Below are 18,192 nucleotides of genomic sequence, written 5' to 3'. Positions count from 1 at the left end.
CCGTGTCTTCAACCGTCTCCTGTGTTTCCGGAATCTGTCTAGTGGAGAATCGTTTGAGGAAGGAATCTTCTCGTTTCAAAGGAGGCTTCTTTTGTATCGTCTGTATTGCAGATGTTAGCTGAACAGTTGTTCGCAATTTCATCCATCGCTGGTTCGATTTGTTCCTAAAACATTGGTACAGAGAAAGGATTACTTCGAGAAAGGATACAGGATAAATACTGATCCGAAATCAAGTTGCTGGTGTAAATGATCAAAGTTATACGTATGTGAGATTGTATTTATTTTTAGGTTATGTTGCTTGTAAGGAGTAGGTGTGTATTATTTGTTGGGCTATTAGTTGATACCCTTGAGTATTATGTATAATAAAATTTAGTAAACGTTAAATTATTGTGAATATTGTATTTGAATTAAAGTTAATTCCGAGAGATAACAAATAAAATGCAGAAGACCCGGACGCCGAGATACTTGCTGAGAACGGCAAATTTCCCAACATTATGGTGGCAGCGGTAGGGAATAATAAATACAGATTCAAAATAAAATTGCTGTTATAATGATTAGTGACATTACAGTGAAATAGGTGTGCATTATTATATGAAATTTTGCAATACTTCCTTCACTTCAATTATTTTGAGAAAAGATACGAAATAAATACTGTTGCTTGTCTGAAGTGTGTATAATTTGTTGGAAAGTTTGTCGCCCCCGAGCATTTTTTGTAATTAAAGGTAAATGGTAGGTAAAATATTATAAAAATTGTATTTGATGTCAAGCAAATACTCCAAAAAAATAAACAAATTACAAGACCCATAGATCGAAGAGCTAAGCATCATCAATCCACACAAGATTTATGCAAAATCGTAATATTTTGGGACAACATCTTGTACTACTTGCTGACAGCGACAAACTTCCCAATATTTTGGTGGCAGCGGTAGGATTTCTTTTTAAAATATTTGATTAAAATATTAAAAATGCTGACAGCAAAATCGACTGTCTGGAAAGTTAAATATAATCAATTTCTCATTAAGTTTAGTATTTAGGTAACATTTAATTTGCTTACTCCGAGATTGCATTTATTTTTTAGGTTATGTTACTTGTAAGAAATAAAAGTACATAATTATATGAAATTTTGCATTCAGGATAAATACCTATTCAATTGCAATTTGCTGGTGTAAATGATCACAGCGACACGTATGTGATGTTGTATTTATTTTTTTAGTTTAAGGTGCTTGTAAGAAATAGGTGTGTATAAATACATGAAATTTTGCAATACTACCTTTACTTCGATTACTTGGAGAAGGGATACTAGATAAATACTGATTCGAATTCAAGTTGCAGGTGTAAATAATAAGTGACACGTAAGTGATGTTGTATTTAATTTTTAGGTTATGTTGCTTGTAATAAATAGGTGCTTGATTTTATATAGAATTTTGCGATACTACACTTGATGATTACTAATTCTATATCAAGTTATTAGTGTAAATGATCACATTAACACGTTTGTGACACGTTTGTTTTTTTTGGTTATGTTGTTTATAAGAAATATATTTGAATAATTATATGAAGGTTTACTTTGCTTTTTATTTTATATTATTTCAGTACGTTAATTAGTAGGTTGACTATATTTTTTTATGTTCAATCTAGGACTGAAACTTGTAGCTTGTTAATGTTCAGTATAAATATGATTTTTTAAATATCTGTTTATAATAATTATGAATCACAATTAATATTCAAGAATGTTAAAAACTTCAGACTTTTTTTTTTAAGAAAAACGCGTTTTTTAATTGAAATGACAAAACTATTTTGTAATATTTTTCTAATTTATGGATCCTTTTCAGTAGGTTTTCTGGATTTTAAGCATCGTATTTTAAGCATTATATTTTAAGCATTAACTCTAATAAAAAATATCTCTCTCGTCTATATAATAAGAAATATCTTATAGTGTTTCTAGTGCAAGTCAAGTCTTGTTACTTGTCAAAAAGTTATTCATTGAAAAAATATTCTTTCTAAAGAAATACAAGACATGCAGAAAAAGCTCTTTTAATTTTCGTGAAATTAAGAATGAAAGTTCAAAATTATTAGAATTATTGACCACTTTAACCCATAATTGGAATGGAGGGTTAATTTCAAATTAATTTTATAATTTAATAATTAAATAAAAAACTCAATCCCATCACATTATCATAAGTCTACACGTCTGGACCAATTGTAGTGTTTTTTTGCAAAAAGCTCATATAGATTGCATGAAAATCAGATGGCCAGTATTATTTCAAAGAAAATGTAGAATTAAGGTCAACAAAAACCAGGATTCTAAGGTATATATCAAGGAATTTGACACAAAATAAATTATTTATTTAACTAGTAATACTAGTAATAAGAAAAAACAGTAGGTTATTAATCAGGACTAATTTCTTGTTTATTTTCAGGTATTTTCCGTTTCTAGTAAATAACGTAGTTTTTTCTTCAGATATTCATGCAATATGAAGAAAAAATACAATTAAAGTTTTTTTTTTGTATTGTGATATTGATTGATAATTGCGTTTTAATTTTTCTTGTCTCGTAATTCTGTTACAAAAAAATCAACATTTTCTAAGAGTAATTAATAAACTCTCACCGTAATCTTTTTTGTATATTAATTAGTGTCTCTTTTGTGACAAAGTGCGCCGATTATAAAATCAATTACTCATTCGAACGATGTCACCTCTAAGAGAGAAAAGAAATAATCAGAAAACTACACTATAATTTATTATTGGAAATTATAAATGCGCAGTTCTTTGAGTAATTTATAAATTATCATAAAAGATATTTAATGCTACAAATTTAATTGATAAAGCTTTTCATTTCATTTGGTTGAAACTTGCAGAAACGGTTTTCTAGCGGTGATTTTGTATTAGGGGTTGTTGATAAAAAAGCATTAAAATTTCACAGGACAGCAAATCTCTTTTTTACTTTTATCTGATTTTTTTTAAAATGAATTTTAAGCCTATTTCGTTAATTCATTGCTAATTTTATTTGCTGGCCTGTGGGACCGATTCTACCGCATAACAGAAAAATTATAGCAAGGCCATGTTATGAAGAACTTTCCATACAAAATATTGACAAAAGCAATGTGGTTGTTGTGCTGTCAGGCGTATTTCTCAGGTTGTCAGATAGAAAATTTAACCCAGAAACCGCACAAATGTCAAAAAAACAATCTTAGATAACAGGGCATTTCTGACCCAGCTTCATAACATACAAGTGATGTTGCAGTTTAAGTGTAAAACGCCTGAATGCACAGCAAATACATGACATTTTGACAGTATTCAGTAGCATGTGTGAAAGTTGGAGCGTAACATGGCCTTGCCATAACATTTTTCTGTTTGCGGCAGAATTGTTCCCAGCATTTATTCATACATAGTTTCATATTACATATACCTTGCCATAAATAACTTGTTCCCCACATGTCCTGAGTCCATTATTGGCTCGATAATAACTCATAATTAATTGGCATTCGGCTGTTGGCTTATGAAGATTATGATTAATTCAATATTAGCAAATTGATAAGTTGTTTTAGGTTCACACACGTGCACCTCGGTATCAAAAGCGAAGCTTCAAAATAATCAGTTTTCAACGATTCTAAATAAACACAGTTCCACAACAGATTCGTTAGAGAGATTTTGTTTCAAATTAAATTTGTCGTTCTATTATAGAGAGAACAGTAGTTGCCTTTTGTGATGAAATACTGTTGGAATGTTGGTGAATTATAAAGTCCGTCGTGGTGTAGTGGTCAGGAACGTGGGCTAGCACGAACTAGAGTCGGAGGTAAACCCAACCCCAGGTATCTCGATATTAAGCAGTATAATATTAAATTCACACTTGAGCTTACACTAAAAGTATTACCTTGGAATTTTACGTAAGTTTTAGTATAAAAGTTTATCAAACGGATAAAAAGTATTAAAAAAAATTGAGAGAAAAACGACAGCAACAATAATTTTTGTCAGACTCAGACTCTACATAAGGGAGCTGAGAGTTTATTGTAATAGACGAAAGTAGTTTTCAAAAATTTTCAAAATGATCTTGAATGATATTAAAATATTTTTCTTGGAGTTTTTGGAAAAAATATTTTTTTTAAATATTTGATTTTTTAAAAAAATTGCAAAATATTCTCAATTATTGCAAGAAATCGATTTTGTTTTAAATTTTGATGATGTTTTTTAAATTTTAAAAATTTAGATTTTTTTTTGAAGAGGTTGAAGAATTTTGAAATTTGAATTATTTTTTTAAATTAATCTAATCGGATAACCTGTTCTCTCAAAAACTGCATGTCCATTTTTATACCCTTTGCGCTCCATTCCTCCGAAACGGCTCCATCATTCGAAACTTGCCTTTTGCAAAACCAAATGTTTTTTCAATCACACAAATAGGTTATTCCATACTGTCGAAAATGTCGAGGGCATTTTTTTGAACTGTGTACGTGAATTTTAAAATTAAATATCTTGGTACGGAACCCAAAATAGTTGACACAAAACGTGTACACATTATTAAAATCTTTTTACATATGTTCAATGAATATTTTTGACCGCCAAATGGCATTTTTTACTTTTTTACTACATTTACTTTTTTAGGAATCGAATGTTTTGAATTATTTAAATCGGTTGATCCGCGTTCTCGACGAAAAATTGTATCTGCACATACATACACACTCGCACATACATACACATCCATTTTTTCTATGGTATGCCAAAATGTTCAGAAACCTTTGAAACGTAAAGATATATAGAAATTTTCATTTGAGATTTTTTTGATTAATTGTGAAATAATGAACAACAGTTATAGAATTATTTTTACAGTCTTCATTAGAAAAATAGTTAGTGCATCTATATCCTTATAATGAGTGGATCTCAAGATGTATTAATTTAAAAACTAGCTGTAAGTGGAATTCTGTCTTAAGGCAATTAGGGCATCGTGCCTTAAGGCAAATTGCTGGAACTTCCCGTACCAAAAATTTTTATTTTTTTTAAAAACGATTAACATTTTTGAAAAAATAAGATTTTTGAGAAACTATAAATGGATAAAAAATTAGTTTTTTTTGAAAAAAAAATTTAAAAAAAAAAATTTTTTTTTAAAAAAAAAATTTTTTTGAAAAAAATTTTTTTTTTCTTTATTTCGACATATTGTAGAAGATCTGAACTTTTTTTCAAAGCAATCGTACTGCTTTAACTACATAGGGACAAAATATAAAGCGCGTAAGCGCCGCGTCGCTGTCTAACGCATAAGCATTGGTACGGAACCCATAGGAATGTTAACAAATTGTATACTTATTGTTAAAATCTCTATAAAATATCTGATAATTTGATGTGTATATGTCTAATGATCATTTTTGACCGCCAAATGGCTCATTTTTTTACTTTTTTCTCTATATCTCCGAAACCGCTGGACCTACCTTTATGAAAGTTGTATCGATTCTTCATCTTGTCAATACAAATAAAATGTTTTTGAATTATTAAAATCGGTCGCTCCGTTCTCTTAAAAACTGAGTTACCGTTTTCGGAACTTTTTGCCCCGTATCTTCGGAACGGCTTGACCTGCCTTTGCCAAAAACTAATCAGCACGTCTCCTTATCAATACGGATCGAATGTTTTTTGAATTATTCAAATCGGTTGATCCGTGTTCCCGAAATCGTCGACGAAAATTTGTATCCGCACATACATACACACACATACATACATACACACACACATACACACACACATACACACACACACACACACACACACACACACACACACACATACATCCATTTTTTCCAAGGTATGCCAAAATGTTCAGAAACCTCTGAAACGTAAAAGATATAAAAATTTTCATTTTCGATTTTTTTGCGATTACTATAACTTACCCTACGGGAAGTTAAAAAACTGTTACAAAAGCCCTTAGCTTCTCTACATGGTCTTTAAAAATAATACTGGACTGGAATATTTTAAGTGTCGTTTAATCAAATGCAACAATTGATTACCCACAATTCATCAGAAAATTTCTAGAAGCACAACTATAATTTATTTAAATTAGTCCATTTATAAACCCAATAAAAGCTTCTCTAATAATTTCAGATGACTCCACTGATAGAAAAAAGTTCCTTGATTATATTATTATTTCTTTCCGCCATCGGCACATACAGAAAAAAAAACTATAAAACGCTAATGAAGTACTTTTGTTAGTCGTACGACTGAATTCAGCAAATAGTATCATTTTATTATATCAAATTACTGAATTATTCCATTTGATGATTGTTCCTTAATTATGCCTAATTGAGAATTCTTTCAGCCCTTTTTGTGGTAACAATTTATGCAATCAGGATATTAAATGATATTATCGAGTATGAATAATTTTCATTTGATTTATTTTATTCGAGAAAAGTATAGAAATGGCTTGTGGCTAAAATATTTATCTCACGAGATGTTACAAAAAAAAGGTGCAACATTGTTTGTATCTACATCTATATCTACAAAAAATCTACAGAATCGTAAAGTAAAATTTCGTTCTCTTTGAAATAAAATTTCCTCTTCATTCAAAAAGGGAAAAAAACGATTTTTATCCCATCAGATTTATTCCCAATCACATAACATATTCAGAATAGCAAAACCACAAATGTGCATCAAAGAAAGTTTTAATAAAACATTAACCTAATGAAATTCAGCAAAAGCTCATTCGCAATGTAATGTGTTTTATTAAAAATATCATATAAATATGATACCATTACTGAAAAATATGCAATATGCTATGTCGTGTTTATTTTTAATTTATTTTTCATAAAATTAATTTCAGTTAATGGTTTGAAATAATTTAAAATGAAAAAATTTAGCCGCAATAAGAGTGCTGGTAGAAAAATGGCAAATGTATAATTTTGATACTATAAATTGATAATAATAAAATAAAATAAAATTGATAATATTATTTTATTAGTAAGATGCTAGAGTTCAAAATTTTGTTATTTTATTTGAAAGAGACTAAATATTAAATATCCTAGAAAAATATTTAATTTATATACTATATATGTTGATAATTCTACTAAACAATAAATTTTTAGTTTTTAAACAGATGTGCGTCTTCGATAAGTGTTAAGATAAATAGTTTTCTTTTTTTAATAAAATGCATAATTTTATGCCTTTAAGTTCATGTTGAACTAGTGGTGCGTGGCATCATGCCTTAGTGCAAATTGCTGAAACTTCCTGTACCAAAAATTAAAATTTTAAAAAACCGTTGAAAAAAATAAGATTTTTGAGAATTTTGAAATTTTTGACAAAATTGACTTTTTTTGAAAAAAAAAAAATTTATTTCATATTTCGATTTTTTTTATACTATGAATATTTCTGAAAATTTTGAACTTGTTTTTAAAGCAATCTTGGGGCGTGGCAGTTTTTGAGAAGAAATATCAAAGCGCGTAAGCGTCGCATCGTAGTCTAACTGTAAATATTGGTACGAAACCCAAAAAAATGTAAACATCATTTACACTTATTATTAAAATCTCTATAAAATATTTGATAATTCTATGTGCATATGTCTAATGATCATGTTTGACCGCTAAATGGCTTTTTATACTTTTTTCATTGGAACTCTGAAACCGCTAGACCTGCCTTCCCAAAAAATTTATCCGCTCTTCATTTCAGCAATACAAATAAAATGTTTTTTGAAATATATTCCAATCGGACGCTCTGTTCTCTCAAAAACTGAAATAACATTTTTGGCAAATAGGCCCCGTATCTTCGAAACGGCTGGACCTGCCTTTACCAAAAACTCATGCGCACGTCTCCTTATCAACAGGAATCGAATGTTTTTTGAATATTTCAAATCGAAGTTTTAAGAATAAATTCTCGTATCAAATATAAATGTTATGATAACGTTATATTACGGGTCCATCTTCCTATGAATTGGTAGCAACAAACTGTCAAAATAAATGTATTTGCTGTGTGATCAGGTGTTTTACATATAAAACCTATTTTCACATATGTGTTATTAATGAGACATCAGAAAGATACACTTATGATAAAATTGTTATTTGATGTTTGTGTGTTTTGTAGGTTAGGTTTTATGTGTAAAACGCCTGATCGCACAGCAAATACATATACAGGCCAAGCCTTAATATGTCAATCATAGGATCACTACTTTAATGTTACTAACAAAAACTTAGAAACATGTTAAAATTTAATTTTCTTATAGATTTTAGAAAATTTAACCCTTTCCACTCGGATGCCGCCGCTCCGCCGACAAAATCAATATAAATCCCGCTATTTGTGAGTAGAAAATTTAGAGAAAAACTGTCATAAATAACAGAGAATTGACCAATAATAATCAGTAATGTTCAACCACATATTTATAAAAATATGCTATTTAGTGTTGGACTTAGATTTTACCTACATAAGACTTTTATACTTTTAGCAAATAGTTGATAAAAAATTTAATTAAAAAATTCTAAAATCAAAAATTGTATTACTACTGAGTATTATTCATTATTATTAAATACTAACTCTCCTCTTTGAATATTTTACATATCGTTCACACATGGCACATATATGGTTTGATCGAATGCAATAATTGATTACATTTCATAAATCAGTAAATGTAAAAACAATTTTCGAACAGAGAATATTGACAAGATTTATTGTTAGTGATTGATCTGCGTTGAACCAACTGTTTCATATTTTATGTATAAAACTACGTTGACGATAAAAGTAATCGAAAAAAAAAAGAAATAAATGTTAGAATTATTTTTTTGACAAATCATGTTGTATGAGCTATATTTGCTATCACACATCTTAACTTAGTATTTTTCTCAAAAAGGCAATTCAACGGTCAACCTCTCACGTTTCGAATTTCTAGACATATTAGCTATAGATATAGAGTTGGCGTATGTGTTGCAGCAATGCCCACAAGAAGCGATTTTCACATAATATTATATTTGAGATCTATGACCTCCAGTAAAAATTTGATATAAGAAAATATAATTTCTAATCAAGAGACATATCCGCGACTCTAGTTCAAATAAATTTCAGATAAGTAATAAAATAAAAAATCACGGAACACCACCTTTGTCTACAAATCTAATTTCAACAGTCATGCGTTTACCTCACTAAAAACCTATAGCATTCAGGAAAAGAGCATACGATTTATTTTTACTATGGACAATATTGAAATATTCTAACATGCTATAATTTTAAACAGTTATTTTAAAAATACTTTGTCCTCACTCATCTAATAATACTCTTCACCAACGTCACAAGTTGGTAATAGATCAGTAAAATTCAACTATTTCAAGAAAAAAATGGCGCAAACATAATCTCTTTCTGGGATAATCTTTAAACCCCGTGTTCCTACTTCTGCTCCATATAAAGTTTCGAAATCATTTACATTATATGCAATTATAAAGTTCGCGTTAAATATTGAATACGAGATGTATCAGAAAATGTATAAAGTTCGCGTATTTACATGACACGCAATTTCGCAAGTATTAACTGCATGACTTGACACAAAGAGAAATTTCATAATTATTTTATGAATTACTAATTTTAGTAATGGACAAAGTTTGGAAATAAGACCATTAAAGGTAACAACCTTAAATCATTTATATTGTTAGCAATTATAAATTACACAGGTCCACAAAATGTTGTCTGTATAAAAATATTTTTTCTATTATTGGGTCAATTTGTTAACTTTTAGTACCTCAAGATAATAACACAGGTCCACAAAAAAAGTTATCTCTATTGGGCGAGCTACATATGTTTTTCATTGTAGTTTTTGCTACTCAACACGAATCAAAATTAGAGGTCAAATTAAAATTAAAAAAGTCAAAATCTTCGATCTAATAATTCTTCTGCATGATAATTAAAAAATCTTATGATTTCTGTCGTTTTCTGGCCCTTCTTACTTTAAATTACTTTTGGATATTCACTTAAATGATTGATTAATTATTTTGGTAGAATACACTAGTAATTTTAACCACATACCAATATTATGGCAAGACCATGTTACGCTCCAACTTCCATACATTATGCTACTGAATCATACTGAATACTGTCAAAATGTAATGTATTTGCTCTGCATTCAGGCGTTTTATACATAAAGTGCAACGTCACACGTATATTATGAAGCTGAGTTAGAAAGACCCTGTTGTCTAAGATCGTTTTTTTGACTTTTGTTCAGTATTCTATCTGACAACCTGAGAAAAACGCCTGACTGCACAGCAACCACATGGCTCTTTTGTCAATATTTAGTATGAAAAGTTCTTCGTAACATAGCCTTGCCATAACATTAGTCTGTTGTACGGCAGAATCGGTCCCTCAATTTGAACGGGTAGAAATAATCTATATTCACAAAAAATAAAAATATTTCAAACATTGATTCGCTTTTTGCAAAATACTAAGAACTATAGATATTTGTTTCATAATTTAAATTTCCGTCAAGATTGTAATTTAAAATTTAAAAAAATTGCAAAAATTGAACTTTTATGCATTAAATTTTTTTAGCATTCGTCGATAGCAATAATAAAATAATCCGAAACCTTTAGAATAAATATTATACATTGATTTTAATATAGATCTAAAATAAGCAATATTTAAATCGAAAACGAAGACAATAAATGTGATTAGTATAATTTAAAATAAACTATTTCAAAAAAAATATATCTTAAGTAAATATTCATATAGAAAGTTTGTGTGCTATTAGTATATATATGTATTTAAAAAAAATCAAAAATAATAAATGTTTAATTAAAAATCTTTTACTCTATACTCATATTTAACATATTATATATAATAAATTATGGTTTTGATTTTTAAGCCTGTGACAATTTTTTAATTTCTGTATCTTGATTTATATTTTTAATTTTGTTTTAATTTCATAAAATACTATTTTAAGTTAATTTGTTTATAAAGTACTATAGTATATTTTTTAAGATATAAAATAATTATGTTTTTGTTTTTAAGTCTGTTATATGTATTATTTTGTTTAGCTTTTGTATGCTGACTTATATGTTCAATTTTATTAAATTTCATAATGTAAATATGGTTATTAAGTGCAATAATATAGATTTTCTATAAGAAAGAAAAACAAGATAAAATTCAATAAAACTAAAAATAGGTAAGAAACACATTTTTGTCAATAGGGAAGCACATAACCTAAAATATCATTTGATGAGAGATCATCGAGATGCAATAAATAATGATAGATATCACAATTTTGAAAAAAAATTAGTAATTAGTAGATTAGGAAAAATATGTGATTATTATATCAGATACGTGATTTAGTATTTCAGATTCACAGAATACAACACTATACCAATACAAAATTCAGAAAAAGGTGCTTCTAAGTACCAATCTTAGTAAAAGGTGCTAATAAAAGAATTTGTGTAAAGTGTGGTAGATAGATGTAGAAGTAAGTACTGGAACATATCATCATCATCAATGCAGAAGGTGTGTTACATATGCATCAGAATTCAGGTGTGTGCGGTAAATAATGTTTATATCAGAACGACAGTGATGAAAAATTCATATATTTTATTAAATACTTTGTAAAGTTGGAAATAGGTGAAGATTTGGTCTGGATAAAATATTGATCTGATTCGGAGAAAAAAATAAGAATTCTCAGGAGAACCAAAAAGTAATATTGTTATCAGCTATAAAGCTCTAAATTGTAACGAGTTTTTACATTTGTAAAACATAATTAATAATTCTACTAATAACATTATAGTAATTACATAATTACTATTTGTCAATCATTACAAGACGTTTTAGTATTAAAGCAAACCATTATAAAAGACATATCGAATTTTTTAAATTTGCTAATTTCGAACTAAAACCCATATTGTTGTTTGAATTTTAATGTTTTGTATATTTAGAATTATAAATATGTGCATTTATTAAATTATAAATATTTTGGGAATTTTTATCGATATAACAAACATCACAATCTTCGCAATTCATTTCATAAACTGAGTCTGGTATTCTATTATTATATGTTTTGATATAAAAACGAACAAAATGAAACTAATGGTTAAAAAATAAGATAAAATCCTTCTAAAAAAATAACTTTTTTTAGAGATAATATAAAGAACCTAATTATGGCAAAGAAATATACCTCTATATTTATTAATAAAAGATAAATAACCATTTAGAAGAAAAATCATCAGAAGAGACAAAACCTCTTTTCGCTTTTGCAATATGCAAATATAATAACAAATAAAACTTATATAGTTTTTTTGGATTTCAATGTTTCGTATATTTAGAATTATAAATATGTGCATTTATTAAATTATAAATTTTAAGTTTTTTGAATTTTTACCTATATAACAAACATTACAATCTTTGCAATTCATTTTAGAAACTGAGTACAAATTGAATATTTTGTTATAAATACGAGAAAAATGAAACTAAAAGATATAAATTAGGATAAAATTTTCTTCAGATAGTAAATTTTTAAAATAACAATCTAATTATGATAAAAAACCTTTATATTTATTAATATAAAGATAAAAAACAATTTAAACTAGGAAAAAAGTCATTTGATAGAGAGGAGACGAAATGATTACAATTAATGATATTGATTTGTAAATGATCTAATTTGTTTTTATTAACTGTTATATTTATTAAATGTGAAGAAAAAATGTCATTGAAAATTAAACAGGTTAAATCCAAATTTATATACCAAAAAAACTTCTAACTTATAAAAATGGCTCTATCAATAAATGACATACTGATATAAGAAATAGTACAATCATTGCAAATCATTCTATAAACTTTGCCTATTATTTTAGTATTGAAGGTTTTGAATTAAAAAATGGAAACTAGAAATTAAAAACTCACATAAGAAAAACTTTATACAATTTTTTTAAAATGGGAATTACTAAGTCAATACCTTGAAAAATTAATACTCTTAAAAAGAAAAATGAAAAAAGACATTTTTAACTAGAATAATTGTGTATGAAAGAGAAAAAGAATGATTAAAACAATTGATAATAATATTTATTTATTATACTATTATTTTAGTATTGAAGGTTTTGATCAAAACTAAAAAATAGGAACTAAAAATTAAAAAAATCACATAAAAAACCTTATACATTTTTTTCTGTAAATTGAAAAAAGTGTAGGAATTATTAAAATTATTATAATAATATGGAAAGGATCTAATCATTTTTTAAACTATCAACAAATGTGACAAAAAGAAATTGTTATTAAGAATTAATGGCTCTACCAATAAAAACAAAAGTAAAACTAATACTAAATCCAACTGATGATCTTTTAGTACTTTTTTTCTAAATATCAAATGATTGCGATTCTCGAAAATTAGCAAATTATTGGTAAAAAAATTTATGCTCGTAAAGAGGATATATGTGACTTAAAAAATATAAAAACTCGTTAAGACATTATGCGCTCAAATTAATTTTACTTTTTGAAAGCCAATTTTACTTTTTGATATGATACAAAAACATATTACATTAACTCCATAGTTCAAATTTCTGTCTAAATATAGAATCCCATGATATTTTTATCCCGCATCAGATCAATATTTTCCATTACTGTATCATTTTCCCAATAAAAATAATATGAGTATACAACACATTTTTTCATAATCAAAATGCAATATATAATAAATATAATATAGGGTTACTAATTCCACATTGTTCACACAAAATTCACATTCCTTCTAAGACAGCAGGCTTCGTACCAGAATTTTCCACACATAAATCAAGGGTCACATTTTATGACTTCACATTTCGCATTACAATAAAAAATACACAATTTTTGATGCAGTTTTCGTTCATTATAGTAAAAACTGAATTAATTTAAAGAATAGTAAACACTTAAAATAATACGAGCGAGGTACTGATCCATCCAACAGGCTACGTGCTGATTTTGAAGTCGAGAACGATCGGAGAAATTTTGAAATATTTTTTTAGATTTAATTAATAAAGCTTGTATTGCAGTCGATGGTAGTGAAAGATAGATACAAGCTTTACAAATTAAATCAGCAAGAAAACTTGGAAATTTGTGTAATCTACATATATATAAATAAGTCGGGTTTTCCTTCCTGACGATATAACTCCAGAACTCACGAACCGATTTCGACAGTATTGTTCGTTGGAAAGGTCTCGGGCTTCGCAAGGTTTATAGCTAAGAAAATTAGTGGTGCATGGCATCGTGCCTTAATGCAAATTGCTGGAACTTCACGCACCGTAATTAAAAATTAGAGTAATGACATTAGTGAGAATTATCAGAATTATGCTTGGTCAAGGAGCAATTCTTGCCGCAAAGAATAATGATGTACACGCACTGAATTTCACCATTCAATCAAAAATTGCTGACGATTTGGTGACATACCAATGATTCCGACTGGTCTTCCGTTTGACTTCAAACGATTGCAATTTCCAGTTCGCCTTGCGTTCGCAATAACAAGTCGCAAGGCCGATCGCTTAGTGTTTGCGGAATAAATTTCAAATAGATTATTTAGAAAATCATTGTTTTTCACATGGGCAGTTATACATTGCCTGTTCACGAGTTGGGAAACCATCTGCTTTGTTTATGTTAACGTCAGACCAAAAAACAAAAAAAATGTGGTTTACCAAAGAGCATCTAGACTGCATTTTGATCACCATAAGGTTCCCAGAAATTAAACCCAGAAGCATAGCAAATGCTATTTAAAGAACTAAAAAATAACACTAAAAAATACAGATTTTTTTTTGAATAATTTTTTTTTAATCAGAATTGCAAACTTTAGTCAGAACTTCATTATATTTAAAAAGTCTATGACATTATATTATATCTTATGTTTTTTATCTATTTTTCGCTTTTGAGTCTTGTATAAAACTATACTCAATTAATTTGAAAATATAGCACTTGTCTGTGTTTTCATAATTTTTGTTAAATATCCATTAATTTGAGAAAAACTGAAACAATCCGGGACAAAAGATTTAAATCCGGGACGAATATTGTTTTTAGAAAAACCCTGGGCACAAGATGGAAAACCGGAACGTATGGTCGCCTTAACACATGGGACGTAAGTTCTGCTTTCAGAATCAACAAACCCGATTTTTTTTTGAAAAATTGTAACAAATCCACAAATTTCCAAATCCCTTACTCATATATCCAAAAATCTCCGACTTCTCAACTATCATCAATAGGTACACAATATCCAGGACTTAAAAACTTGAATCCATTCCTTCACACCTTTTGATCTTTCTCAACGAATGATAACATGTCATCACTGCTCTAAGATTCTTCCAATTCTGCGTTCCGGAAGTAGTCGCAGCGTTGGTTCCGGTTCCGGAACCGGATATCCGTTCCGAATCTTCCACATCCTGTTCCGGAACGCGTTCCAATCGGCCTCCAGGCATTGAAAGTCGATCTTCGGACACACTTCGCGAAGAAAGAAGACTTCGCCCCTCGAAAGAACTGTCTCGTTGGCTCGCCAATGAATTGGCGGGAGTAAATAGCCTACTGTTTATATATTGGTTTGTTTATTTTAAGATAATCCTAAGATACTTCTGTTTATTTTAAGATACTAATAAGCAAAGTAATTATGGATACAGTAGAAGTCTTTTAGTCCGGCTTGCTCGAAACCGACCCCTGTTGTCGGATCGTCAAAAATTTCGGATTATGGGGTGGTAATTGTAAAAACAGTTAGATAAATAATTAAACTACAAAATTAGTAAGAACAACAAATAACGAAACTTAATTTTGCTGTTTGTTGTTCATACTAATAAACTTACTTTTACATTTATTAATAAATAATATACATATTTAGAATATTTTTAAATTTTTAGCAGAAAACATTTTTTCAAAAGCGAAAATTTGATAATTTCTGGTCGTTTGATGCCTCCATTTTTTGATTTACAGTGTTACGTGTTTCCATTTCTCTTCTTTTGAATTCCAAGGCTTAAGTTTTCAAAACATAGTCTTAGCTTAAAAAACGACCGAATCCTTCGTAGAACGTAGGGGTTACGTATTTCGTAGAACATACTTTGTTCATAGGCTTAGACACAACGAAATTTTCCATGGACACAACGATTATCAAACAATAGCGAGTACTTCCGAATGATAACAAACCACCCCGAAAGCGTTCTAATGGCACTGCAGAGTTTTTATTAGCTATAAAAGCACATTTTTGAAAAAAAAACTAAATTTTTGAAAAAATGCCGGACTATCAGGCATTCTGGAGTGTTGGGTGCCGGTCTAAATGACTTCTACTGTAATTGGAATTATAAATATATAAATATACACATCACTTAAAATCACATCGATATAACCTTGTGACAAGTTGCTCTCCAACCCTTCTTTCTAAATTGGCAAAAAACACATTACAGTTTGAAATAGTAGTAAACAATTTATAACTAATAGATATACATTTATTTTTAATTCATATTATATAACTAAAAATTTAATATAAGGTATTACAAGATAACCCATATGAAGAGATCTTCATATACATAATATTATTTTGTTTTACCTAATTTCATCAATTGATTTGTTGTCTTTAGTAATTTTTTCACAATTAGTTAGTCGTAAAGAATATATCAGTGATTTATGAATGCCAATATAATATGAAAGATAATTTACAAATTTCACATGGTGTACTAATTTAGCAGAAAAATTCTTCAAAATATAAAATACTCTAAATATTAAATGTTTCTTGCTTTAATTTGATGATAATATTAAAGTGTTTATTTTATGTTTATACTTTGAAAAAAAAAACTCCTGATTGGAACACAATTAGTATCAAAACAAGGACAAATAAATAATTATATACATAAATGTATATTTCTTATTTTTAAGGATTAGGATTTCCCACAACTTTTTTCACTTTTAGACTATGATCATGTAAATCATAAGAATTTATAAAAAAAAATAAAGCGATATAAAATCATACAATAACAAATATTATTCAACATAAATATTAAACATTTTCCCATATTATTTTGTTACAATTAATTAAATTTCAAAGTGAGTTATTCAAATCAAATCCACCGAGGCTTTATATAAATACTTTTGTGTTTTTTCAATCTCTCAGTATTTCATATAGCATTATAAAGGCACGTACCTATCCATTGTGTATTTAACGAGATCTCAAAATAACGCAGGTAAATAGAGGAAACCGAGGAGAAAAGTGATACTTTATAAAGCATAATTGGAAGTCGGATTTATAAAAATATTTTTGTATAACCGAAAAAACATAATATATCGGGCAGAGGTCTACTAAAATACTAAGATAAATGCTAAATTAAAAGTAAAATTTTAATTTTAAGATATGTAAAAAGAATAATAATGATAATATAATGATAAATAGGTCACAAAAATATTGCGGTTTCATTTGAATCGGCTATATCGTATTTTGAATAAATATTTTATAAAAAGAGCCATACTACAGCATAAACATAATTTAAAAATACCATGTAAAACAGTTTTGAACTAAATTTAAATATGAAAATATTATTAATATCAATATAGTTAAAAAGAAAATATTAGGTAGAATAAGATTATACAAAATAAACTACATATGATGATGACATGAAGTGTGAATATGATGAAGTTTCATATAAGATTGTTGCAAAAAAAAAGTTGAAGAAAATTAGCATCAGGAAAGATGATATCAACAATGTATACATACAGAGATGAAATTTCAAAAAATCGAAAACGTAAAAATTAAATGAAGATAAATGAAGAAAATTAGGGTATGCGATAAATTAATTGTCAATTCGGAAAACTCATTAAAATTCTATAGTATATTCAAAATTCTGTCAAAATAAAATTTTGAAAATTAAAACATCTAAAATAATTGCATTGACTCTATATTTTGCATGGCATGGCAAAAACGATTACTATAATTTAACTATAACAAAGAAGTGGAAATACAACTACACCTCAATTATCTTCCCCCCGGCTTCCCCTATTTTCTGAACGAATATTGCAGATTGTGTATGTTCTTACGTGAATCACTTTGCAGAGAAAATATTTATAAAACCCCATGTGAAATGTTCACGTAGCTCGTTACTAACAAGAAAACATGATCAGCTATAAAAAGCTACAAAGTAAGTACATAGGTGGTGGCTTCATCCTCGTCTCGTCTCATATGACGAGATGAGTTGTTATCGGAGATGTTGCCATAGAACCGAAAAAAGACTCTAAAGTTGAATCATGTCTTGGATGATTAAATTGGATAAAAGAACTAGTCGAGGAA

General features: G+C 28.1%; 1 protein-coding gene across 1 annotated transcript in view; it reads right to left on the bottom strand.

Moving 5' to 3' along the window:
- LOC113377681 overlaps window positions 1-18,192 on the bottom strand; it is a gene marked incomplete at its 3' end in the record, with an annotated part of 318,390 nt that continues 300,198 nt past the window's right edge. Inside the window, 1 exon segment of the mRNA XM_026618076.1 lies at window positions 1-164. Within this exon segment, the coding sequence (XP_026473861.1) occupies window positions 1-164 (164 nt within the window).

This window comes from Ctenocephalides felis, unplaced genomic scaffold (genome assembly GCF_003426905.1).
Source record: "Ctenocephalides felis isolate EL2017-DRISC unplaced genomic scaffold, ASM342690v1 CF-g0.4_SCAFFOLD_01886, whole genome shotgun sequence".
Lineage (NCBI taxonomy): Eukaryota > Metazoa > Arthropoda > Insecta > Siphonaptera > Pulicidae > Ctenocephalides > Ctenocephalides felis.
Note: the sequence above shows the minus strand (reverse complement) of the source record. Positions and strands in the feature narration are given on the sequence as shown.